At 61.2% G+C, this 23,630-nt stretch overlaps 2 protein-coding genes and 1 long non-coding RNA gene across 4 annotated transcripts; all 3 read right to left on the bottom strand.

Moving 5' to 3' along the window:
• Positions 1-1,985: 1,985 nt before the first annotated feature.
• Positions 1,986-2,780, bottom strand: LOC114814748. The gene is made up of 2 exons (XR_003762499.2): positions 2,702-2,780; positions 1,986-2,558 (listed from the first exon to the last, which is right to left on the bottom strand). It is a non-coding gene; the product is annotated as an uncharacterized LOC114814748 (long non-coding RNA).
• Positions 2,781-9,206: 6,426 nt separating this feature from the next.
• Positions 9,207-15,172, bottom strand: PRMT1 (protein arginine methyltransferase 1). Of its 2 annotated transcripts, XM_029073271.2 has the most exons (11): positions 15,091-15,172; positions 12,418-12,471; positions 11,677-11,778; positions 11,250-11,405; positions 10,874-10,937; positions 10,636-10,778; positions 10,295-10,382; positions 10,077-10,192; positions 9,834-9,984; positions 9,628-9,749; positions 9,207-9,526 (listed from the first exon to the last, which is right to left on the bottom strand). In XM_029073271.2, the coding sequence occupies exons 1-11, from the start codon at positions 15,124-15,126 to the stop codon at positions 9,443-9,445; spliced, it is 1,116 nt and encodes a 371-aa protein (XP_028929104.1). In that variant the 5' UTR covers positions 15,127-15,172; the 3' UTR covers positions 9,207-9,442. The 2 variants fall into 2 exon arrangements, with proteins under 2 accessions (XP_028929104.1, XP_028929105.1); XM_029073272.2 differs by lacking the exon at positions 12,418-12,471.
• A 770-nt stretch (positions 15,173-15,942) lies between these two features.
• BCL2L12 (BCL2 like 12) lies at positions 15,943-23,584 on the bottom strand. The gene is made up of 6 exons (XM_029073275.2): positions 23,278-23,584; positions 21,611-21,879; positions 20,841-20,987; positions 20,662-20,744; positions 16,812-17,102; positions 15,943-16,133 (listed from the first exon to the last, which is right to left on the bottom strand). The coding sequence occupies exons 1-6, from the start codon at positions 23,409-23,411 to the stop codon at positions 16,089-16,091; spliced, it is 969 nt and encodes a 322-aa protein (XP_028929108.1). The 5' UTR covers positions 23,412-23,584; the 3' UTR covers positions 15,943-16,088.
• Positions 23,585-23,630: the final 46 nt, after the last annotated feature.

Genomic DNA, 23,630 nt, shown 5'->3' with positions numbered 1-23,630 from the left:
GCCGCCGCCGGGAGCCAGGTGTCCGGCTCCGGGCCTCGTCCATCCACGCCCCCCGCCCCAGCTCCTTCCCAGCCACTTCTAGTGGGAGTCGCAGGCCTCTCCCACCCCTCCGGGGCTTAGCCCCGTTTTCTGATGCCCTCAAGGGGCTCCGGACCCCCGGACTTCCCCCGGACCCCTCCGTACTCACGGCAACCCGGGAGTCATTCAGAGAGTCGGGTCCACTGGAGGTTCCCGGGGGCCTCCGAAGCGCGCCCGCCCCACCCCCTCCTCCTTAACCCTCCAGCTCCCCGACTCCTCCTCCCCTGGTCTCCCCCCTGTGCCTTCCGGACCCCACTTTCCAGCCCCCGCCCCGCCGCCGGGGACACATGCACCCCCCGAAATCTTGCCCCCTAATAAGGGCGACCCCCCCCCCACAGGGCTTGGGACCGCCCTTCGGCCCGGGCAGCCCAGCCCCGGGGGCGACCCCCGAAGGGGCCCTCAAACCCCTCCCTTTCTTCCTCGCATCCCCTTTTTCTCCCCCGCGCCCCGAGTCCAGCTCGTTGGCACCGCCTCTGAGCGTCCCCGGGCCCTGCCATCTCCCATCCCCAGCCCCCCTACACCCCCCACCCCTTCTTTTCCTTCTTTTCCCGGGGGTGGAGGTGTCCCACGACGGTCACTAATTTGGGGGTGGGCGACCGACGGCGATCCCCCTGAACCCCCATCTCTCCTGGAAGGACAATTCTTAGCGATTTGCCGGCTCAGGGATGAGAAGCCGAAGCAAGGAAACATCTCCCCTTCCCCTTATTACCGTGTATCTACTCCAGCGCTTAGAACAGTGCTCGGCACATAGTAAGCGCTTACCAGATACCATCGTTATTATCTAAAAGGTAGATTAGCGGTGTCCCCAGCTTCCCCTGGGGGACCCCCAAATTCTGTCCTCTGGGGAACCACCACCCCAGCTGTGAATTACATAAGGTGTTATCAAGTAGGATGATAATTCTGGTATTTGTTAAGCGCTGACTATGTGCCGGGCACTGTACTAAGCCCCGAGCTGGATACGAGTAAATCGGGTTGGTCCCTGTCCCCCCCCCCCCCCACGAAGGACTCTAAGTCTCAATCCCCTTTTGACAGATGAGGGAACCAGGGCACAGAGAAGGGAAGTGACTAGCTTAAGGCCACACGGCAGACAAGGGGCGGAGTTGGGATTAGAACCCAGATCCCAGGCTCTATCCACTAGGCAATGCCGCCTCTCTATATATGATTTTACGATCACGCCTCCAGGCTCAGCCTAAGGGGGGGCTCCAGACCCCCGCTCTCCCCTCTAGACCGAGCTCCTTGTGGACGAGGAACATGTCTACCCACTCTGTTGCACTGTACTCTTCCAAGCGCTTAGTACAGTAGTCTCCCATGAGTGAGCACTTAATAAATACCACTAATTGATTAATGGATTGATGGCCAAAGAGGATTTAAAGTAAAAAAAAAGACTTGGAATGAAAGCACGAGGGAGAGAGGCCAGATCTAAGGAAGGACTTCCCAGCTGTGCGAGGGGTCATTGGGTTCTCCTCCTCTCAGGTGGCGTCTCCTCGGCCAAGGCCTGACTGAGGGAGCGTGAGGGAGAATTGGTCTTGGCCAGAGGCAGGGGGCTGACCGAAATGACTCCCAGGATCCGGGTCCGAGAGGGGGAGACAGAACGAGAAGCCGGGTGACCTAGTGGTAAGAGCAGGGCCCTGGGCGACAGAAAGACTTGGGTTCTAATGCCCACTCAGCCACTCGTCTGCTGTGTGACCTTGGGCGTGTCGCTTCACTTAGTACAGTGCCTGGCACCAAGTAAGCGCTGAACAGATACCGTCATTATCGGTGTCTGCGCCTCGGTGGTCTCATCTGTAAAACGGGGGATTAAGACTGGGAGCCCCCGGCGGGCCAGGGAGTGTCCCACCCGACCACCTTGTCTCTACCCCGGCGCTCAGTACAGAGCCTGGAACATAGTAAGCGCTTAACAAATGCCATAATGAAAAGAAAAACCCAGCCTGCCGGGTCAGCGTTTATTAGGGGGTAGGACAGGCCCGCCGCCTGGGGAAAGGACCTCGCACGCCAGCGGAGGGTGGGGAGCCCCTAGTCGCCCCCCGCCCCACCAAGGCCACCCGGGGGAGGGGGTCAGTCCGGGAGCGGGGGGTGTCCGGGCCCCAGGGGCAGGCGGGGGGCGGGGGGGCAGCTCCAGGCCGGGCGGCTGGGGCGTGCGGGGTCCCCTCCTCTGGAGCCCGGGTCAAGGGCGGAGCCGTGAGGCGGGGAGGGTCCCCGGGGGGGCATCGGGCGGGGGTCGGGGGGCTCCCCTCCTCCTCCTCCTCCGCCTCCGCCTCCTCCGCCTCCTCCGCCTGCGGCCGTAGCCCAGCGGGTCCGAGGTGCCCTTGCTGTTCTTCCCGGAGGACTCCTTGGCGGCGTTGCCCCCGAGGCGGTAGAGGAGGCTGGCCAGGTTCTGGATCTGACAGGTGCCCAGGTGGCAGCGGCGCCAGGGCAGGGGCGGGCTGGGGCCCAGGGCCGAGGACGAGGCCTGGCGACGCGCCCGACGGCCGGGAGCGCTCCTGCCGCCGCACGGGGGGCAGACACACGGTGGGGGGCAGACACACGGACAGGACCGGCTCTCAGCTCCGCGCCCCGCCCCGCCCCGCCCCATCCTCCCCCTCTTCCCGCCTCCTCCCCCGGGCCGCCCTCCGGCCCCTCTTACCGGCCCTCGCGCGGGTCCCCGTCGAGCCGAGGCAGCGGGTCCGGGGGCGCCGGGGCCGGGGGTCCCGGCCGCCTCCGGGGGGCGACGGGCGACGGTCCGGCCCCCGCCCCCCTGAGGGGAAGGGAGGCCCCGGGGCGTTGGCGGCGGGAGGGAGGGGGCCGCCAGACCCTTCCCCTTTCGACCGAGGCCCACCCTTCGGACCGTCCCCTCTATGACCCCCCCCCTTTGGACGCGGACCCTCCTCACCCCGGCAGGAGCCCACCTTCCCCCTCTAGATTTCTCCCGAAGGTTCTTGCTCCGATCCGACCCCGACCCCGACCCCGAGCGACCCTCCCTCCCCTAAACGTTTTTCCGGGTCCCGGCCCGCTAAAGCGCTTTACTAAGCCCCCGTCCGTCCCCGGCTAGCCCGCTCATCTCTCACCTGTCGGTGCGGCCGGAGGCCCCGGGGGAGGAGGCGAAGAGGAGGAGGAGGAGGAGGAGGAGGAGGAGGGCCAGGGGCGTCATGGGGGAGGGGGCGCCGTCCGGGCCGAGCCTCGAGGCCTCGGGGGCAGGGGGTCGTGGGTTCAGATTCGACTCCTGGAAAGAGTTTGGTTAAGCAGCCGCCCGTCACCCACCCTCCTCCCTCCACCGAAGGCCCGCCCCCCTCTACGCCGCCCTACCCCTCTTAACCGCCCCTTTTCGGGATCCTCTTGCACCGTGACCTCTCCCGTCTTCACCTGCCGCCTGCCCTCCCCCTCTTCCCTTCCCGGCTATAGCGCTTCCCTAACGGCAGCTTTGATCCCCCCGGCCTGCGGACAGGGTAACCTACTTCTCTCGGCGCCTCGGCCCCGCCCCCCGTGCTGTCTACAACGCTCCCCGACTGCCTTCCATACAGTGCCCCAAGCCGGGCTCCCCAGAGAGAAGTCAGGCCTCTCCACCTCACTTCCCTTCCTCGATGCAACGCTCCCTCAACCATCTGTCTCCCCCTAAACCACGGCTAAGCGCTTACTATGCGCCAGGCACTGTACTGAGCGCTGGGATAGAGGCGAGAATGGCGCCGGGACCGGTCCCTGTCCCACCAGGGGAGGCTCACAGTCTCACGGTCCAGATGTTTTACCTCTGCCCTCCTCCTGCTCCCGCTTTACCGTTCTTCAGGGGTCGTAGCCCCAGCTTTAGCGGTCTCTCATTCCCTTTCCTCTCTATAACGCCCCCCCGGCAGGGTCCCCGTTTCCTGCTCCCCACGATCGCTCCTTTACCCCGCCAACCCCACCCCACCTCCCCTTCCAGACCCTCCCCCTCGCCCCCACCCTCGGCTATACCGCGCTTCTCCTTCCACGAAGAACTTCTCACCTGGGGAGACGCCCGGGGAGGGGGTTGGGGGGGGGGAAAGAGGAGCAGGAGGAGGAGGCCTCTGTCGGGGTTCCCGGGGTTCGGGGGTCCCCGGAGTTGGGGCTGGGGGCCTGTCCCGCGGCGGCCGGCTCCGACTGGACCGGGGTCTCGAGGGACCGCGGACCTTTTAAGAGGGAAGGGGCGGGACCCAAAGCCGGGGGCGGGGGTGGAGGGGAGGGGGGGCCTGGGGATGCTCGACCCCTCCCCCATCCCCCGCCCCCCAGCACGTGCCACGAAAAAGACCCAAACAAGGGGGCCGCCCCGCCCCCTCCTCCCCTCTGGGGAAATCCGGGCAGGGGCCCAGCCGGAGCAGGGACTGCAGGGCAGGGCCAGGGCAGGCCAGGGGCAGGGCCAGGGCAAGGAGGGGGGAGCAGAGAAGCCGACCTTCCCCCTCTACCGCCCCCCTACTCGAAGTCTCCTTCTATCGGACTCTCCTTACCCCCGACGCAAACCCCTAACCCCTGTCCACCTGGGACAGGGACCGTGTCCAACCTGATTTGCTCGTATCCACCCCAGCGCTTACTACAGTGCCCGGCACATAGGAAGCGCTTAATACCACAGTTGTGATGATAATAATGATGATAATATAACAATAATGGTATTTGTTAAGCGCTTCCTATGTGCCAAGCACGGTTCTAGGCGCCGGGGTAGATCCGAGGAAATCGGGTTGGCTCACGTGGGGCTCACAGTTTTTCGGATGAGGCCAAGAGAAGTGAAGTGACTGACCCGAGGTCACAGGGCAGACACGTGGGGGAGCAGGAATTAGAACCCACGACCTCTGACTCCCAAGCCCGGGCTCTTTCCACTAAGCCACGCTGCTTCTCTGCCCTACCCTGGGCCTGCCCCCGGCCCTTCCCGCCCAGGCCCCGGGGAAGTTTGGTTGGGAAATGAGGGAGAACTGCAGGGATGCAGGAACTGCAGGTCTCTATCTGGGGCCGAATTGTACATTCCAAGCGCTTAGTCCAGTGCTCTGCACACAGTAAGCGCTCAGTAAATACAATTGAATTGAGCTGGAATTGGGAAGGACGGGATGGAGGGAAATGGAGGAAGAGGCGGCAAGGGGCGTGAGGTGCTCTCCTCGCTTCCGCCGGCAGAGGGTGCTCATCGACCCTGAGCTCCATCATCGATCAATCAATCAATCCAATTCACCATCATCATCAATAGCATTTACTGAGCACTTCCCGCTCTGAGTAAGTGCTCATTCATTCATTCAATCGTATTTACCGCACGCTTTCTGTGTACAGAGCACTGCGCTAACACATGGGAGAGTACACTACCCAGACACATTCCCTGCCCTCAGCAATCGATAAATATGACTGAATGGAATAAATATCATCGATTGATTGATTACTACGCTCCCTGCCCACAAGGAATGATAATGATGATGATGAAACAGGGCAGAATGGAGGAGGCGTTGGTGATTGAACCTGCCCAGTCAGAGCTTGAGCTTAGCTGGCGATGGACTTGACCCCTCCATTCCCTCAGGGAGGGGATAGAGGGTCAGGTCTCCAGGAAATAAGGTGGTTGATGGGGGACCTGGATTCGAATCCCGGCTCTGCCCCTCGCCTGCTGTGTGACCCTGAGCAAGTCACTTAACTTCTCTGGGCTGCCATTGCCTCATCTTTAAAGAAGGGATTCGATATCTATTCTCCCTCCTACTTAGACTGCGAACCCCACGTGGGACCTGATGATTTAGTATCTACCCCGGGGCTTCATATAGTGTTTGGCACATAGTAAGCACTTGACAAATGCCACGAGTAATATGGGAAGGGATGGCAGGAAGCAGCGGGAGAAGCAGTTTGGCCTAGTGGTTAGAGCTCAGGCCTGGAAGTCAGAAGGACCTGGGTCCAATCCCGACTCCCCCACTTGTCTGCTGTGTGACCTTGGGCAAGTCACTTCGCTTCTCTGAGCCTGAGCTACCTCATCTGTAAAAAGGGGATTAAGAGTGTGCCACATGCGGGACAGGGGCTGCGTCCAACCTGATGAACTTGTATCTTCCCCAACGCTTTCATTCATTCCATCATTTATTGAGTGCTTACTGGGTGGAGAGCACTGTATCAAGCGTTTGGAAAGTACAATACAATAGAGACAAACCTGGCCCACAATGGGCTTACGGTCTAGGGTACAGTGCTGTGCAGTGCCTTAGCGCTTAATACAGTGCCTGGCACGTAGTAAGTGCTTAACAAATACCACAAAAACAAAAAAAAGTGCAGGGACCCAGCGGAGGAGGTGTGGATGGAATGAGATGGGGGAGAGATGCTGAGCGGAGTGGGGTCGAGGGTTGAGCGGAGAGTGCGGTATGGGGGTGGGGGGCGGGGGTCAGGGTGGAACAGGGTACGTGAGCGGCTATCGCCATCCTAGGTGACTCACCTCAGGAGCGGGCTGCAGCTGGTCGATCCCTGCGGGCCTTTCCCCCCCTCACCGGTTTCCTCCTCTGGCCGTCGTTTCCTGATGAGGAGTGCGAGGGGGCGGGGGACGGACGCCGAGGAGGCCGATGGAGTGGTTGGGGGGGTGGGGGGGTTAGTTTGTTTCTCTCTGTCCCTATCCACTCAGTCCACCCCTGCTTCTCCCACACTCTCCCACCTCCCGGGGCCACTTTGATTCCTGGCTCCAGGTTGGAAGGGGTCCGGGGTAGGGGGGCCCGAGTTATTCATAGTCTTCCTGTCCCCCTCGAGAGCTGTTGCAGGGGACCGGGAACACCGGCGTCCCCGGGGGGGCTGGGGGCAGGGCGGAGACACCCAGCTGGACGTAAGCAGAGACGCATCGGGCGAGCTCCGGAGAGACGGAGAGACCGAAGGGACGGAGCAGAGACAGATAACGGACGGAGACAGAACCCGGAGGCAGGAGGCAGAGACGGTGTCAAGGCCGCGGTGGGACCCGACGGGCCGAGCCCTTGGCGTCCGTGCCGGGATCTCCCGGGAACGGAAAAAACAGACGAGTCAGAGAGGAAACGTGGGGGAGGAGGTGGGGGGAGAAGGCTTAGGGGGGGCGACTTACACTCGGGGGAAGACAGAGTGGCGGTGGGGGGGGGACAGGCGGGGTTAGGGACCCCCCCAGCGGCCCTCCTCTCAGGCCCCGGGGCCTTTCTGTCCCCGGCCCCCAGCCCCAAGCAGGTGTCAGTGTGTGCGCCGCCTTTACTCCCTGCTTGGAAGCAGGGTGGGGGAAAGGTGGAGGCGGCGGGGGTGAGGGGATGTGGAGCGGGATGGGGGTGGATAAGACGACCAGCGGCGTCTCCTTCCCAGCAGCTGCAGGGCCCTCCCGACCTCTGAGCTTCCCAGAACCGGCGCCGCCCCCGCGGCCTCGGGACCCCCGGGACCCCCTCGGCCCCCCCACCTCCCCGCGACACGTGGCTGCCCGGCGCCACCCCGCGGCCGCCGCCGGGATTGCCGGAACGGAGGCAGGGGCCTGGCCGCGATGACCCCCGCCGGCCCCAACCGGCCCCCGCCAAGGACCAGCAGGGCCCAGGGTCCGTCGAGGTGGCACACGGTGGCTACAATTGAAACCACGACCCCCCCCCCACACACACCGCCCTTTGCCCTTTTTGTCTTCTCCGTTTCGGGCCGTGGCATCCTTCTGGCCGGCGCTGGGCCTTCGGCCACCGTGCCCTGCCCGGCGCCTCCTTCCCGCAGCCCACGTGCTTCGCTCCTCTAAGGCCAACCTACTCTCTGTCCGGCACTCCGTTACTCTCCGGCCTCCAACCTGGAACTCCCTCCCTTTTTCGTTCAATCGTACTTATCGAGCGCTGTACTAAGCGGTTGGGAGAGTATATCGCAACGATAAACCGAGGAGAATGGTGAAGTAGATAGAGCACGGGCTTGGGAGTCAGGTCATGGGCTCTAATCCCTGCTCCACCACTTGTCTGGTGAGGGACTTGGGGCAAATCGCGTAACTTCTCCGGGCCTCAGTTCCCTCATCTGGAAAATGGAGATTGAGGCTGTGAGCCCCACACGTCCAACCCAATTTGCCTTTATCTATCCCAGCGCTTAGTCCAGGGCCTGGCACGTAGCAAGCGATTATTGTTAAAGTCCTTCCCTGCCCACCCTCTTCATACCCAGCAGTCCGCCCGGCAACCTTCAGAGCCCTCCTAAAACCACATCTCCTCCAGCCTTCCCTGCCTACCCCCAATTCTCCCTCTTGTATCACCTACACACTCAAGTACCCGATAAGCCCTTTGATGCTCCCCGTTTTCTACACCACTCCTGTCCACGTCGTCATACTCCACTGCTTCCCCTTGTAATTTAATGTTTCCCCATGTCAAGTATAATCTCTTTGTAGACAGAGATCCTGTCAATGAACTCATATCATACTCTCCCAAGTGAGTGCTAAATAAATACCAGTGATTGACTGCCTTTCCCACCATCACCGTCACCACCAAACCATTAACTTTCTCCTACACAGCTTCCTATCGCCGGAGTTTACAACTGAAGGTGGGCAGAGACCTTCCAGAGAGGAAAAAACACTACTGAGCTCCGGGCCCGGAGAAAGCCCCGAACACTTTAGCTCACGAGCCTCCACGCTCCGCACCCACACTGCCTGGCGTTCCCATCTTTACCTCCGTTGTCCGCCCCTCCCCACTGACTCCATTTGCTCAACAGGGTACGTGAGGGTACCGGCAAGGGTTGGCTGGGGTAGGAGGGCAGAGGGGCAGTCACAGGCCTAATTGCCCCTAGAGGAGAGATGGGGACACCCAGCACGGATTCTCACTGTGGGGTAGGGGGAGACAGGCTCCAGCGACCTGGACACCCACCCCTATTCCGGTGGCCCCGCCCCTGATGCTCCCGAACACGATCCCCGACCTCACACGCCAGCAGGAAGCTCCAGGCTCTGCTGTAAGAGAGATGGGGGTAACGACCCCTCCGCTCTGGCCCCCAGAGGGCAAGCCAATGCTCCGGCATAGTCAGGGCGGGGCCCAGGTTGAGCAAACAGCCGACAAAGCGCCACCGAGATCGGGTCCCGTCTCCCTCCACGACTGGCGGCCCCAGAAACGGGGAAGCTCCAGGGAAGTGGGAGCCCCCGCCTCAGTTGAGGGGCTCTGGAGAGCCCCCCGCAAGAACGCTGGAGAACGGGGCGCCGGCGGGGAGGCCGCGCCACCCCCTCCCGGCCGGCCCACCCGTCTGCCCCGCACACACGCCCCACGCTCGCGGCTATCGCTTTATTGTCACGAATGCGGCCATGTCCATATAAAAACATAAGTTATGAAAAACACAGTCACAATGGCAGCCCGGGGGGCGGCGAAGACAGGCAGGCCCCTCGCCCCTGGGCACCTAAAATAACCGGACGGCCCGTGGGCCCGAGGGGGGTGGGGTTGGGGGCCACAGCCATGGAGGACGGGGAGGGGGGAGGGGCAGGGGGCCGGAGGAGGGAGGAAGGGCCTCAGCGCATCCGGTAGTCGGTGGAGCAGGAGAGCTCACAGAGTTGGCCTTTGAAGTCCAGGTCGATGGTGAAGTCTAGGTCGCGCTGAGGGAAAGGAGGAGGGTCAATTGGGGGGGAAGGGGAGGGGAGAGGACCCGCACCTCCCCGCCGCTTGGCTCCGGCCCCCGCCGACAGCCCCCACTCACGTTGTTCTTGGCGTTGGGCCGCATGCCGATGGTGCCGAAGATCTCTTCGCCTGTCTTGACGGTCAGGTAGTCTTCCATGTAGAAAACCGTCTGCTTCCAGTGCGTGTAGGGGGACTCGGGACCTGTGGCCCGGGAGGGAACCTGGTGAGGCAGGGTTCCCTCTCCGCCCGTGGCCCACCCCCCTCAGCCCCCTGGCGCCCCCGTACTGGTAGAGAAGCCTGTGCGCTTGTGGCAGCGTGTGAACTCGATGTTGAAGTAGGCGACCAGGGCGTGGATGTAATCGTTCCGCTTCACTTGCAGGCAGAACGGAGACGTGAACGTCAGGTCTTCCACCTTGACCGTGTAGATGTCCACCTCCTGCCGGGGGCGGGAGGCCACAGGGGTCAGGAGGCGCCGACCCAGGGACCGCCCCCGTCCCCCGACTCTCCTCCCCCCGGCCCCGATCCCACCTTAATGAGGCAGGCGTTGGTCACTAGCTGCTTGGGGTCCACCACGTCCACCAGGGGCTCCTTAATGGCCACGTCCTTGATACACGACATGTCGAAGCCGTACACGTTCTCCCACCCTGGAGGATGGCGGCCGGGGTCAAGGGTCGGGGGGTGGTCCAGCCCCGGCTCCCCGCCCTTTTCTCCCACCCCTCGCCTCGCTTCTCCCCGTTCCCACTCACAGTGGATCTTGTAGTCCTTGTATTGCCGGTCCTCGATGGCGGTCACATAGAGGGTGGCCCGATCTGGGAAGATGAGGCCGTCGGGGGCCTGTGGAGGGAAATCCCCCCTTTCAGCTCTCCGGCGCGCCCCGGCCCCTCGATCCCAGCAGGCTCCGCTCAGCTCTCTGACCCACCTTCCCCTCAAGACTATAAGCTTGTTGTGGGCAGAGAACGTGCACGTCTATGTCGTTATACTGTATTCTCCCAAGCACTTAATAAATACAACTGACTCAGCCGCCGGTCGGCTGTCCGCTCCCCGTTGGCCCCAGCAGCCCCCCGGGTGCGGAGCGAGCCCGACTCACCAGCCACTTGTCCCGGGCGTAAAGCACGGTGTTGAGCATGGACTCGTAGAACAGGCAGTAGCCCATCCACTCGCTGATGATGATGTCCACCTTGTCGACCGGCAGCTCCACCTCCTCCACCTTCCCCTTGATGATGGTAACCACTGGGGTGGGGACGGGGAGGGCAGAGGTCAGGGGGAGGGGAGAGCGGGCGGCCGAGGGGCACGGGGCTGGGGGACCGAGGGGCGCGGAGACACACCGTGATCCAGTTTGTTGGCTTTGACGATCTTGACCGCGTAGTCGGAGATGCTGGAGCATTCGATCTGCAGGGGTGGGGAAAGCGACGCTTAGAAAGATCCTAAGCTCGGAGGCTGACCGAAGAACACCCCTCCCCCCTGTCGGGACTCGGTTTCCCCAGACAACCCCTCAGAGCGGCGGAGGGCCGGGGGGCCACCCCCCTTGAGCCCGACCAGTGCCCCTCCGGGGGACCACCCCCCCTCCAGCTGTGGCCCTCCTTCTCCCCAGAGCGGATCCCTGGCCCTCCGCGCCCCCAACCCCCAGAGAGGATGGAGGCAGCCACGAAAGACCCGTGTCGTCTCCCCTGCCCCGACCCCACCGCCACGCTGGCAGCTCACCCCGATGACCTTCTTGGCGCCAGCTTTGGCGGCGAACATGCAGAGGATGCCGGTGCCGGAGCCCACGTCCAGGACCACCTTGTCCTTGAACAGGTGCCGGTTGTGGAACATGGAGTTGCGGTAGGTGAGCGTGCGCACCTCGTCCTTCAGCATCTCCTGTTGGGGAGCCACGGCCGGGGTTGATGGGACCCCTCCCCCCACCCCAACTCCTCACCCTCCACCCCGGGACGGGGGAGCCACAGGGTCCGGCCCCGGACCGGAAGGGGAACCTGTCAGAGCACCGACCGTCTCCTTCCCGCCAGCGGAGCGGGCTGGACGGGCCGTGGGCTGACCCAGGGCCGCTGTGAGGCGTCGACATGGGGCTCCAGAGAGCAGAGCAGCCGGCCCCCGCACCCACCATTCTCCAGAATCCCCCACCCCTCCTCACCTCGTGGATGCCAAAGTGGGCGTAAGAATCAAAATAATAATCCTTCGAAGTCATGTCCTCGGCATTAGGCTTCTCGCTGGCCTCGGGCTGGACGCAGGACACCTGGAGTCGGGACGGGGGGGACGGGACGGGGAGAGGTTAGGCTCAGACTCTCCCCACCCACTCCTCGCTCCAATTCCCCCACGTCCCCACCCTCCACAGACCCACCCAATCCAACACCTCCCCCAACCCTCTTGCTCTCCACCCTAAGGACCAGCCCTAGCCTCTCCTTCCCCAAAGAGTCCCCTCCATCCCGCCCCCAACCCCCCAAATCCAGCCGGACCCCCCCCCCCCGCCCCAATACCTGCTCCCACACTCTCTCTCTCCAGTCACTCCGCCCTAGTCACTAGCTGATCCCACAGCTGGGGGAGGGGGGCAAGGAAGGGGGCCTAGGGGAGGGGAAGGAACGGAGAGAGGGGATACAGGCTGCTGGAGACGGGGTTAAGGAAATAGCCACTGTGCTTTGTGGAGAGGGAAAGGCCTGGGGAGTGGGGCGGGGAAAAATGTCCGAACTGGGTGGGCCCTACGTTAAGGGGAGAGCACACTGACCGGGGCCCAGCTCTGGGGAATCGGCTTGGGGGCGGGGGGCAGAGAACGTGGGGCTGGCTTTACTGGGACCCCAGTTTTGGGGTCCAGAAAAGAAAGTAGGGGGAGCGGGGCAGAGACGCAACCTGGGCCGGGGGCCCGTAAAAGGATATTTACATCTTCAAGAGGTGGTTGAAGGCTCATTCCATTAGCCAACGTGGCTACAAAACTCTAGGAGAGAGCAACAGGGAGACAGGATTAGGCAGGGGAGGCTACTGAAGAGGGCTGGATCTGGGGGAGGGGAGGAGTGCTGGGGGGCAGGACAGAGGGGTGTGTGTGTCTGCGTGTGTCTGTGCGTTGGATTCTGGGGACGGGGGGGGGGGAAGCATCCTCTGCCCCCGCTGTGGTTGAAGAGGTGTTACCGTGACTCCCCTGACCCCCAGCAACTCAACTGCCTGTACCTCAACATCCCAGCAGCCCCCCACACCCAGACAGCCACACGCACACACACGCACACACGCACAAACCCAGCACTAGACCTCAGAGGCTCCTGGCCCGTGCTGGCCCCCCCTCAGGACCCCCAAAGAGAAGGAAGGGGGAGCAAATCCACTGAGCGCAAGATAGACACAGGCAGCTGTGACTCGGGGGGGGGGGGGGGGGCGGGGGGGGGGCTGACGATCCCAGCCTAATCTCCCCAGAGCAGATTACAGGACCAGGAATAGCTTGCAGCACGGGGGGGTGGGGGAGGCAACGAGCCATTCTAGACTGGGAGCCCGTTGTGGGCAGGGATTGTCTCTACTTGTTGCTGAATTGTACTTTCTGAGCGCTTAGTACAGTGCTCTGCACACGGTAGGCGCTCAATAAACTGAATGATTGAATTCCCTGGATTTCCCCAGTTCCATCTAGCGTTCCCCTTTCTCTCTCCTCATCCTTCCGCTCGTTCCACTCCTCCACCCCCGCAATTTCGACCCCCAACTTTCCCTTTACCAAATCTCACGGCTCCACCCCCGACCATTAAATCGGGTCTCTCTGGACAGTCGCCGCCCCCCTCCCCAAAATCGCCCCTCGGGCTTCCCAACAAGCCCCCCCCCCCCCCCCCCCGGCTCATCAATCCTCCTAGCAACTTCTCCCACTGCCCCCCTTGCAGAATAGGGGCTGTGCCTCATCTGATTGCACCGAGGGTACTTATTGAGCGCTTACTACCTGCAGAACTCTGTACTAGGCACTTGGGAGCACACAATACAATTGGCAGCCAGGATCGCGGCCCTCAGGGAGCGTCCCGCCTAGCTCCCTCTCCCCGGCCCTCTCTTTTCCAGCCTCTTCCCCACAAACGTCCCCGGCCCCTAACCCACCCCGGGAACCCCGATTCCAAGTGTTGGCCCCGATTCCTGGAAGCCGGCCCGCTAACGGAGAAGCGGCGTGGCTCAACGGCAAGAGCCCGGGCTTGGGAGTCAGAGGTCGTGGGTTCTAATCCCGGCCCTGCCATTTATCAGCTATGTGACTCTGGGGAGGCCGCTTCACTTCTCTGTGCCTCAGTTCCCTCACCTTTAAAGTGGGGATGAAGACTGTGAGCCCCACATGGGACCACCTGATTACCTTGGATCTATCCCAGCACTTAGAACGGTGCTCGGCCCATCGTAAGCACTTAACAAAATACCATTATAATTATTGTCTGCGACCCTGGGCAAGTCACTTCACTTCTGTGCCTCAGTTCCCTCATCTGTAAAACGGGGATGAAGCCTGTGAGCCACGTGGGCCAACCTGATTACCCTGGATCTACCCCGGCGCTTACAACAGTGCTCGGCACACTGTAAGCGCTTAACAAAATACCATCATCATCATTATTTGGCTGTTGGGTGACCCCGGGCAAGTCACTTCACTGGGCCTCAGTTGCCTCAATCCGTAAAATGGGGATGAAGCCTGTGAGCCCCACGTGGAGCCACCTGATTAGTTCGTATCTCCCCCCAGGGCTTACAACAGTGCTCGACACATTGTAAGCGCTTACCAGAATACCGTTATAATTCTGGTCTGGTGGGTGACCCTGGGCGAGTCACTTCACTGGGCCTCAGTTCCCTCATCCGTAAAATGGGGATGAAGCCTGGCGCCCCACGTGGGACCTTGCATCTCCCGCAGCGCTTAGAACAGTGCTCTGCACATTGTAAGCGCTTAACGGAATACCATCATCATCATCATCATCATTTGGTGACCCTGGACGGGTCACTGCCCTGGGCCTGAGTTCCCTCCCCCGTAAATGGGGGTGAAGCCCGCTCGGCCCCCCCCCGATGACCTTGCATCCACCTCGGCGCCTAGACCAGCGCTCGGCACATAGTGAGCGCATCACCCCCGTCGCTAATATTATTAACCCTTTCTTTCTGTCTATCCCCGAGGCGGTGGGGTCCCGCTCGCCCCCGCCCCCCCCCCCCCCAGTGGGGGAAGGCCGGGCGGGGGGCGGGGCCTTTGTTGTCGGGGCGGCCCGCGCGGGGCTTTGTGCGGCCCCTCCCCCTCCCACGTGGGGAGCGAAGCGGCCCCGACCCCTGCCCGCCCCGACCTCCGGGGGGGGGGGGAGGGGAACCGGAAACACGTGATGGGGGATTTAGCCTCGAGGCAAAGAGATTCCCCCCCCATCGCCGGTATAAAGCCCCCCCGCCCCTCCCCCATCGAAGCACGTGGGGCCTTCCCACCCCCCCGGACCCCCGGCCGCACCGCTCTCCCTCCCCCCCCCCCCTTGGGGACGTGTGTCCCTTAACGCGCCCCCGCCCCGCGGAGCCCCCGCCGTGGCGCTCCCGGCCTCCCCCCCGAGCCCCCCACCCGGCCCATCCCCCGGCCGCGGCCCCCCGTGCGCCCGCTCACCTCCATGATGCAGTTCGTGGCCTCGGCTGCCGCCATCTTCCCCGATCCTCCTCCTCCACTGGCCCGGACCCCCCTCTCGGCCTCCCCCGGGACGCTCTTATAGCGGGACCGCCCGCCCCGCCCCCTCGGGCCCCACGCCGGCACGCGATAGGCGAAGCCGCCCGCCCGTCACCGCCCCTCACGCTCCTATAGGCGGAACCCAACGTCCATCAACCGGCCCGGTCGGCCGGAGACCCCGCCTTCCGCCCCCACCCCGGGCGGGGAAAGCCTGCTCATTGGCCGGCCGAATCCCGGCGCCCCATTGGCCGGCGCGGCTGTCAGTCTTAGGAAGCGCTCGCCCCCTCCCGGCGGCCGTTCCGCGGAGGCCCCGCCCCCCGCCCTCCCATTGGCCACGCGGGGCTCGGGATTTGCATCGCGCGCGCGCGCGCGCCGCCTCGAGGGGCCCGGAAGGGACGAGCGTCATTGGTTGAGGGGAGGATTGGGGCGTGAAGGGATTGGGCCTAAAAACGGTCACTCACGGAAGGTCCCGCCCCCTTCCCCCCAGCGCGCGCACGTGTGAGCGCGCGCCGCCCCCGCTTCTTTCCCTCCCGCGCCCGGGGCGGCGGCGGCAGCGGAGAGAGACGAGCGGGGCGGAATTCCAAGATGATAATAATAATAATAATTGTACTCTTTGTTAAGCGCTTACTATGTGTCATGCACTGATCTAAGCGCTGGAGGAGATACAAGGGGATGAGGTTGTCCCACGTAGGGCTCCCAGGCTTCATCCCCATTTTCCAGATGAGGGCACTGAGGCCCAGAGAAGGGAAGTGGCTTGCTCCAGGTCACACAGCTGACAAGTGTCGGGGTCGGGATTGGAACCCACGACCTCTGACTCCTAAGGCCGGGCTCTCGCCACTGCGCCACGCTGCTTCCATCAAGACGACCGACTGTATTAGAGGCGCGCCGTCCCTGGGCCTCGGGCGGCCTCAGGGGGTGGACGGGCCCGAGCGACCAAATCCTCAGTCGAGTGGAAGCGTCAGATCCACGGGGGAGACGAGGCTCTCCTGGAGGGAAGGACGGAGGGGTCAGGGCACCCGCCTCGGCTCCCTCCGGCCGCAGCCCCCCACCCGGCCTTGGTCCCTCATCCCCTCCAGGCCAGGAGGAGCCCACCCATCCTGCCATTCCACCCCCACTTCTAATAATAATGATGGCATTTGTTAAGCTCTTACTATGTGCCAAGCACTTTTCTAAGCGCTGGGTGGGGGGGATACAAGGTCATCAGATTGTCCCATGTGGGGCTCACAGTCTTCATCCCCATTTTCCATTTGAGGGAACTGAGGCACAGAGAAGTTAAGCGACTTGCCCACAGTCACCCAGCTGACAAGCGGAAGAGCGGGGATTAGAACCCACGACCTCTGACTCCCAAGCCCAAGCTCTTTCCACTGAGCCACACTACCCCCCCCAGCCCAGTCTTCCCCTGCCCAGGAGAGTACCCCTCTGCCTCCCCGCTCCCACTCGTATCCCCTCCGATTTCTCCCCACCAGGAGATGTGAGTCACCCCCCGGCCATGAAGAGGCTGGCCACCCTGGCATCCCTCTCTCTTCCTCATCTTCCCCCCCCAACCACCATCTGTTGCCAAATTGTCCATTCCAAGTGCTCAGTACAGTGCTCTGCACAGAGTAAGCGCTCAATAAATACTATTGAATGAATGAATGAATGAAGAAGTTGGGCCCCGTGCTCACCCAGCCCCCCCGCCGCTGCAGCCAGGGCCCAAAGCTGTGCAGATGGTCCAGGCTGTGCCCCATGAGGGCCCCGGCCGCCGGCCCCCCGAGCCCGGACACACGGTGCGTCAGCTCCATGGCCAGGGCGAGGCGGGCCAGGGGCTCGGGGGGCTCCGGGGGCGCTGGGGGTCCCGGGGTCCCGGGACAGGGAGCCCCCGGCGGGTGACGAGAGGAGAAGAGCTCCGCCAGGCGAGTGAAGGAGCCGAAGGACATGCGCGCTAATGCCCGGCGCAGCACCGGGTCCTCCTGGAGCTGGAAGAGGGCAAGGAAGGGAGGAGGTTGGGGTAAGGGATGAGGATGAGGTCCGGAAGAGTTACGATATGGGGAGCGCCCCCGTCGCTCACCCTCTCACGGTCCGCAACGGGCTCCACCTGACCCGCCAGGCTCTCCCCCCTCCCTCTTCTGGCCAAGCCGCCCACACTCTGCGCCCACACTCTGCACCCACGATGAGCCCCGCCTCTTTACCAGACTACACCCCCATCCATCCATCCATCCATCCATCCATCCATCCATCCATCCATCCATCCATCCATCCATCCATCCATCCATCGTATTTCTTTATTGAGTGCTTTTAGGACAGCAGTCTGCACACAGTAAGTACTTGATAAATGCAGCTGAATGAATTGAGTGCTTACTGTGTGCAGAGCAGTTGGGAAAGTACACTCTAACAGAGCTGGTGGACCACCCGGTTCCCCGCCCACAGTGAGTTCATTCTGCCCTTAGAGGAGAAAAGGCAGGCTGGGCAGAGGAGGAGAGGGAAGTAATGATGAAAATCGTAGTACAACTGAGGCATCTGTTAAGGTTTTACTAGGTGTCGAGCGCCGTGCTACAGGTCAGGTCGGACACCATCTCTGCCTCACATGAGTTGCACAGTAGATGTAAGAGGGCGTTGGATCCCCGTTTATAGGTGATAAAATTGAGGCTTAGAGAAAGGAGAGGAGGAACAGGCAGGACCAAGCCTCACAGTTTTGTTGTAACCCTAGTGGTCAGTAAAAACTCTTGATATTGACGATGGTCAACAAAAATTTCTCCCCTTGGGCTTTTAAGGTATTCAGTCAGCTCTCTTCCCTCCCTCTCCTTCCATTACTGTCCACCCCCAAAACTTCACTCCTCTTACCCCAACCTACTTACTCACTGTACCTCCATCTCATCTCTCTTGCCATCAACCCCTAGCTCACACTCTCCCTCCTGCCTGGAACTTCTTCTCCCTTATCCTTCAGACCACCACTCTCCCCCTCTTCAAATCCCGATGGGCAAGTCACTTAACTTTTCTGGCCTTCAGTCACCTCATCGCTAAAATGGATATTCAACACCGGTTCTCCCTCCTACTGCGAGCCCTGTACGGGACGAGGACTGTGTCTAATCTGATTATCTCGTATCTTCTCCTGTGCTTAGAACAGTGCCTGACACGGTAAGTGCTTAACAAATACCACAGTAATTACTAAAACTCTCTCCTCCAGGAAGCCTCTATAATAATAATAATCATAATTACGGTACTTGTTCCACAACTAACCTCTCATCTCCCCATCTCACTCTCCCTCCCTCCCGCATCACCTATGGACTTGGGTCTGTACCCGCTGTCGACCATCCCCTCCTCCTCCATACCTTATCTCACCTTGGCTTCACGGACTCTGTCCTCTCCTGGTTCTCCTCTTACCCCTCTGGCCGATCATTCTCGGTCTCCTACGCTGGAGCCTCCTCCCCCTCCCATCCTTTAACTGTTGGAGTTCCTCAAGGGTCAGTTCTTGGCCCTCTTCTGTTCTCCATTTACACTCACTCCCTCGGTGAACTCATCCGCTCTCACGGCTTTGACTACCATCTCTACGCAGATGACACGCAGATCTACATCTCCGCCCCTGTCCTCTCCCCCTCCCTTCGGGCTCGCATCTCCTCCCGCCTCCGGGACGTCTCCACCTGGATGTCGGCCCGCCACCTAAAACTCAACATGAGCAAGACTGAGCTCCTCATCTTCCCTCCCAAGCCCGGTCCGCTCCCAGACTTCTCCATCACCGTGGATGGCACGACCATCCTTCCCGTCCCGCAGGCCGGCAATCTCGGTGTCATCCTTGACTCGTCCCTCTCGTTCACCCCACACATCCTATCCGTTACCGAGACCTGCCGGTTTCACCTCTACAATATCGCCAAGATCCGCCCTTTCCTCTCCACCCAAACGGCTACCTTACTGTTACGGGCTCTCGTTATATCCCGGCTAGACTACTGTGTCAGCCTTCTCTCCGACCTCCCTTCCTCCTCTCTCGCCCCGCTCCGGTCTATTCTTCACTCCGCTGCCCGGCTCATCTTCCCGCAGAAACGATCTGGGCATGTCACTCCCCTTCTTAAACAACTCCAGTGGTTGCCTATCGACCTCCGCTCCAAACAAAAACTCCTCACTCTAGGCTTCGAGGCTCTCCGTCACCTTGCCCCTTCCTACCTCTCCTCCCTTCTCTCTTTCTACCGCCCACCCCGCACGCTCCGCTCCTCCGCCGCCCACCTCCTCGCCGTCCCTCGGTCTCGCCTATCCCGCCGTCGACCCCCGGGTCACGTCCTCCCGCGGTCCTGGAACGCCCTCCCTCCTCACCTCCGCCAAACTGATTCTCTTTCCCTCTTCAAAACCTTACTTAAAAATCACCTCCTCCAAGAGGCGTTCCCAGACTGAGCTCCTCTTCCCCCTCTACTCCCTCTGCCATCCCCCCCTTTACCTCTCCGCAGCTAAAGCCTCATTTTCCCCTTTTCCCTCTGCTCCTCCACCTCTCCCTTCCCATCCCCACAGCACTGTACCCGTCCGCTCGACTGTATATATTTTCGTTACCCTATTTATTTTGTTAATGAATTGTACATCGCCTCGATTCTATTTATTTGCCATCAGTTTTTACGAGATGTTCTTCCCCTTGACGCTGTTTAGTGCCATTGTTCTTGTCTGTCCGTCTCCCCCGATTAGACCGTAAGCCCGTCAAACGGCAGGGACTGTCTCTATCTGTTGCCGACTTGTTCATCCCAAGCGCTTAGTACAGTGCTCTGCACATAGTAAGCGCTCAATAAATACTATTGAATGAATGAATGAATGAATGAACTTGATAACCTCCCCATTCCCACCGCACTGACGTCCTCTTCCTTATACTCAGCTGCTTCCCCGATCCCTAATCTGTTTTAATGTCTGTCTCCCCGTCTCGACGGTAAACTCCTTGTGAGCAGCGATCGTGTCTACCAAGCCTCCCGTACTCTCCTAGGCGCTCGGTACAATATTCTGTGCACGGTAAGTGCTCAATAAATACCGTTGATTTTTAGGACAGAAAGATCAAAAAAAAGGTGTCTGAGGTGGAGCTGGCTCAGGGCCAACATCCGCCAAACTATCACACTTCCCCCCTTCAAAGCCTTACTGAACGCTCACCTCCTCCAGGAGGTTTTCCCAGCCTGAGCCCCCCTTTTCCTCTGCTCCTCCTCCCCTCCCCTTCAACCCGACTCCCTCATACTGCTCTACCCACCTCCCCGCCCTACAGCACTTGGGTATATATGTACCTATTTGTTATTCTATTAATTTTATTAATGATGGGCATAGATATCTATAATTCTATTTATTTCTACTGATGCTATTGATGTCCGTTGACTTGTTTTGATATCTGTCTCCCCCCGTCTAGACCGTGAGCCCGTTGTCGGATAGAAATTGTCTGTGTTGCTGAATTGTACTTTCCAAACGCCCGGTCCAATGCTCTGCACACAGTAAGCGCTCAATAAATACGATTGAACGAATGAATGAAAGAAGGGAAGGGGCAGGGGTGGTGGCAGGGGTCATTAAGTGACCTTCCGCGCTGACCTGTTGGTTGATGATGTCGGCCTGCTCCTCTAGCAAAGCCACGAGTCGCCTGAGCAGCTCCTCTTTCTCTGAGGGGGAGGACTCTGTGAGAGGAGAGAGGACTTAACGGATGAGGGGACCCCGGCCACCCCATCCCGCACGGCCCCCCTCCCCAATACCCCCAGGACTCCAGGCCTTACCGGGTGGGGGCAGGGTGGCCAACGGAGACCTCAGTTGCTCCTGAACTATCGCCTCCAGCTTCTCCGCCACCAGGGAGTAGAAAGCCGGGTCCTCGGCAGGGATCCCGGACGTGGGAGTGGGGAAGGATGGGAGGAGACAAGGCAAGGCTGGAGGGCGGGGAGGCAGGGGAGTAAGCAAAATCCACAGAGGGAAGGTGGCTGGGGGGCATCTTACAGGGCCAGCACCGGGGGCAGGGGGTGCTGCCGACAAGCAGTGTGGCCTACTGGCTAGCGTGCGGGCCTGGGGATCAGAAAGTCATGGGTTCTAATCCCGGCTCTGCCACCTGTCTGAGATGTGTGACCTTGGGCAAGTCGCTTCAATTCTCTGGGCCTCAGCTCCCTCATTGTAAAATGAGGATTAAGACTCTGAGCCCCATGCGGGACAGGGACCGGCTCCAACCTGATTAACTTGTATCTACCCTAGGGCTTAGAAGACTGCTCGGCCATAGTAAACGTTTAACAGATACGATTATCATTATTAATAATCATCATCAAATAATAATAAATTTAGCCTGAGCAGGGAGCCTGAAGTCCTGCCCCAGTACCAAGCCCTGCTGATGGGATGCCAGCCCGATAACAGTGAGGAGGAGAACGTGATTGCTGGAAATAGGGGGTGATCGGGGTGAGGGGTGGGGGGGAAGAGAGAGACGGGTGTCTCCTGGGGATCGAGTCGGAGGGGATGGGACAGGGACAGAGTTGGGAATCTGGGCTGGATGGGAAAGGTCTCTTACCCGGCTCCTCAGAATTCGGGCAGTAGCAGGAGAGGACGGGGAGGGAGTCGGGCCTGGAGGGGCTTGGTGATTCCGGCTGGGAATCATTGGGACGCCGGGGCAGCAGCTGGCGGAGAGAGAAGCCGCTGCCGGGGGGCCTTCCCGGCTCCGATGGGGCTCCGTCCCCGTCCCTCCTACCCCCGAGGAGGCGTCGGATTTGGTTCCGGAGGCCAAGATCCTTCTCCTCCGGAGGCGGGGGGCTGGACTTCTGGACCTCCTCTCCTGGGCTCCTGTGGGGAAGAGAGGCTTCCGTCATAATGCCCGTTTTACTTGTTTGATGTGCATTTCTATCTCTAATTGCACATATCGATACTGATGCTATCGATGCCCGCTTAACTTCTTTTGCTGTCTGTCTCCCCCCTTCTAGACTGTGAGCCTGTGGTGGGCAGGGATTGTCTCCCTTTGTGGCTGAATGGTACTTTCCAAGTCTTTAATACGGTGCTCCGCGCAAAGTAAGCACTCAGTAAATACGATTGAATGAATGAATCCTGCTACCTCCAACCTAGGATGCTGGGGTGACCGACTCCCGTCCCCCACCCCCCACCTCTCTCAATCCCCGCTTCCAGAAGCTATGAGCCTTCCCCCTCCGGGAAGCCCTCCTTAAAGTCTAACTGGAACCCCGCTCGCCGCCGCCGGGCCTTGCCTGTTTATTTCGAGCTCCAGCCATCCCCACCCTACAAGCTGTGGGTCTTGTCCTGCAGGAGGGTGGGAAGGGGGCGGGGGAAGAGACGGACACGGGACAGGGACAGTGAGAAACCGGACCGTGAGCAGGGAACGGGTCTCCCCTCCCTTGTGCTCTCCCGGGCGCTCAGTCCAGTGCTCAGCACACGGTGAGTGCTCCAAAAGTGCCATCGACTGATTGAAAAGACACGAGAAACTGACGCGGGGGACGAAGCGGGCAACTCAATAGGCGCTCAGGAAGTAGCCCTGCCACTTGTCAGCTGTGTGACTGTGGGTGAGTCACTTCTCTGGGCCTCAGTTCCCTCATCTGTCAAATGGGGATGAAGAACGTGGGACAACCTGATGACCCCGTATCCCCCCCCCAGCGCTTAGAACAGTGCTCCGCGCATAGTAAGCGCTTAACAAATACCCGGTCACTGTGACTGTGGGCCAGTCGCTTCACTTCTCTGTGCCTCAGTTCCCTCATCTGTCAAATGGGGGTGAAGACTGTGAGCCTCACGTGGGACCACCTGATGACCCCGTATCCCCCCCAGCGCTTAGAACAGTGCTCCGCGCATAGTGAGCGCTTAACAAATACCAGGTCACTGTGACTGTGGGCCAGTCGCTTCACTTCTCTGTGCCTCAGTTCCCTCATCTGTCAAATGGGGGTGAAGACTGTGAGCCTCACGTGGGACCACCTGATGACCCCGTATCCACCCCAGCGCTTAGAGCAGTGCTCTGCGCATAGTGAGCGCTTGACCAATACCCACGTGATTCTTATTAAATCCCCCTGGGCGCTTAGAACAGTGCTCCGCACCTAGTAAGCGCTTAGCAAATACCGACATTATCATTACTAGGAGGACTGAATGAGCGAACGCTACGAAGGGGCCGAAAGGGAGGAGAAGCGAAGCTCTTCCGAGCCGGGAGGGAGGGGGGGATCAAGGCAGGACGGGCCCGGGCTCGGTTACCGTGAGCAGCGCCGGGCCGCCTGTCCCGGGCTCAGCCTCCTCTTCAGGAAGGCGTCCAGCACCTTTCGGGTGTCCTCTCTTAGCCGGGCCCCGTCCGCCGGGTGCGGGCCGAGGGGGCGTCCGCTTCCCGCCATGGGCCCGGTGGGCGTTGGAGCCGCCCGTCCCGCCCACTTGGGCCAACTCGGAGGGAGCCAACTTTTCGGCGCCTGCGCAGAGAGGCGCGGCCCCCCTCCCCCCGCGTCAGGCCTACGTCAGCCGCCCCGCTCGGCGATTCCGCGGGCCCCGGGCGGCGTCCCCTCCTCTCCCGGCTGCCGATAGACCCCCCCCCCCCCCGCCCCAGGCCGGGAAAAAGG

Source organism: Ornithorhynchus anatinus, chromosome 10, assembly GCF_004115215.2.
Source record: "Ornithorhynchus anatinus isolate Pmale09 chromosome 10, mOrnAna1.pri.v4, whole genome shotgun sequence".
Classification (NCBI taxonomy): domain Eukaryota; kingdom Metazoa; phylum Chordata; class Mammalia; order Monotremata; family Ornithorhynchidae; genus Ornithorhynchus; species Ornithorhynchus anatinus.
Note: the sequence above shows the minus strand (reverse complement) of the source record. Positions and strands in the feature narration are given on the sequence as shown.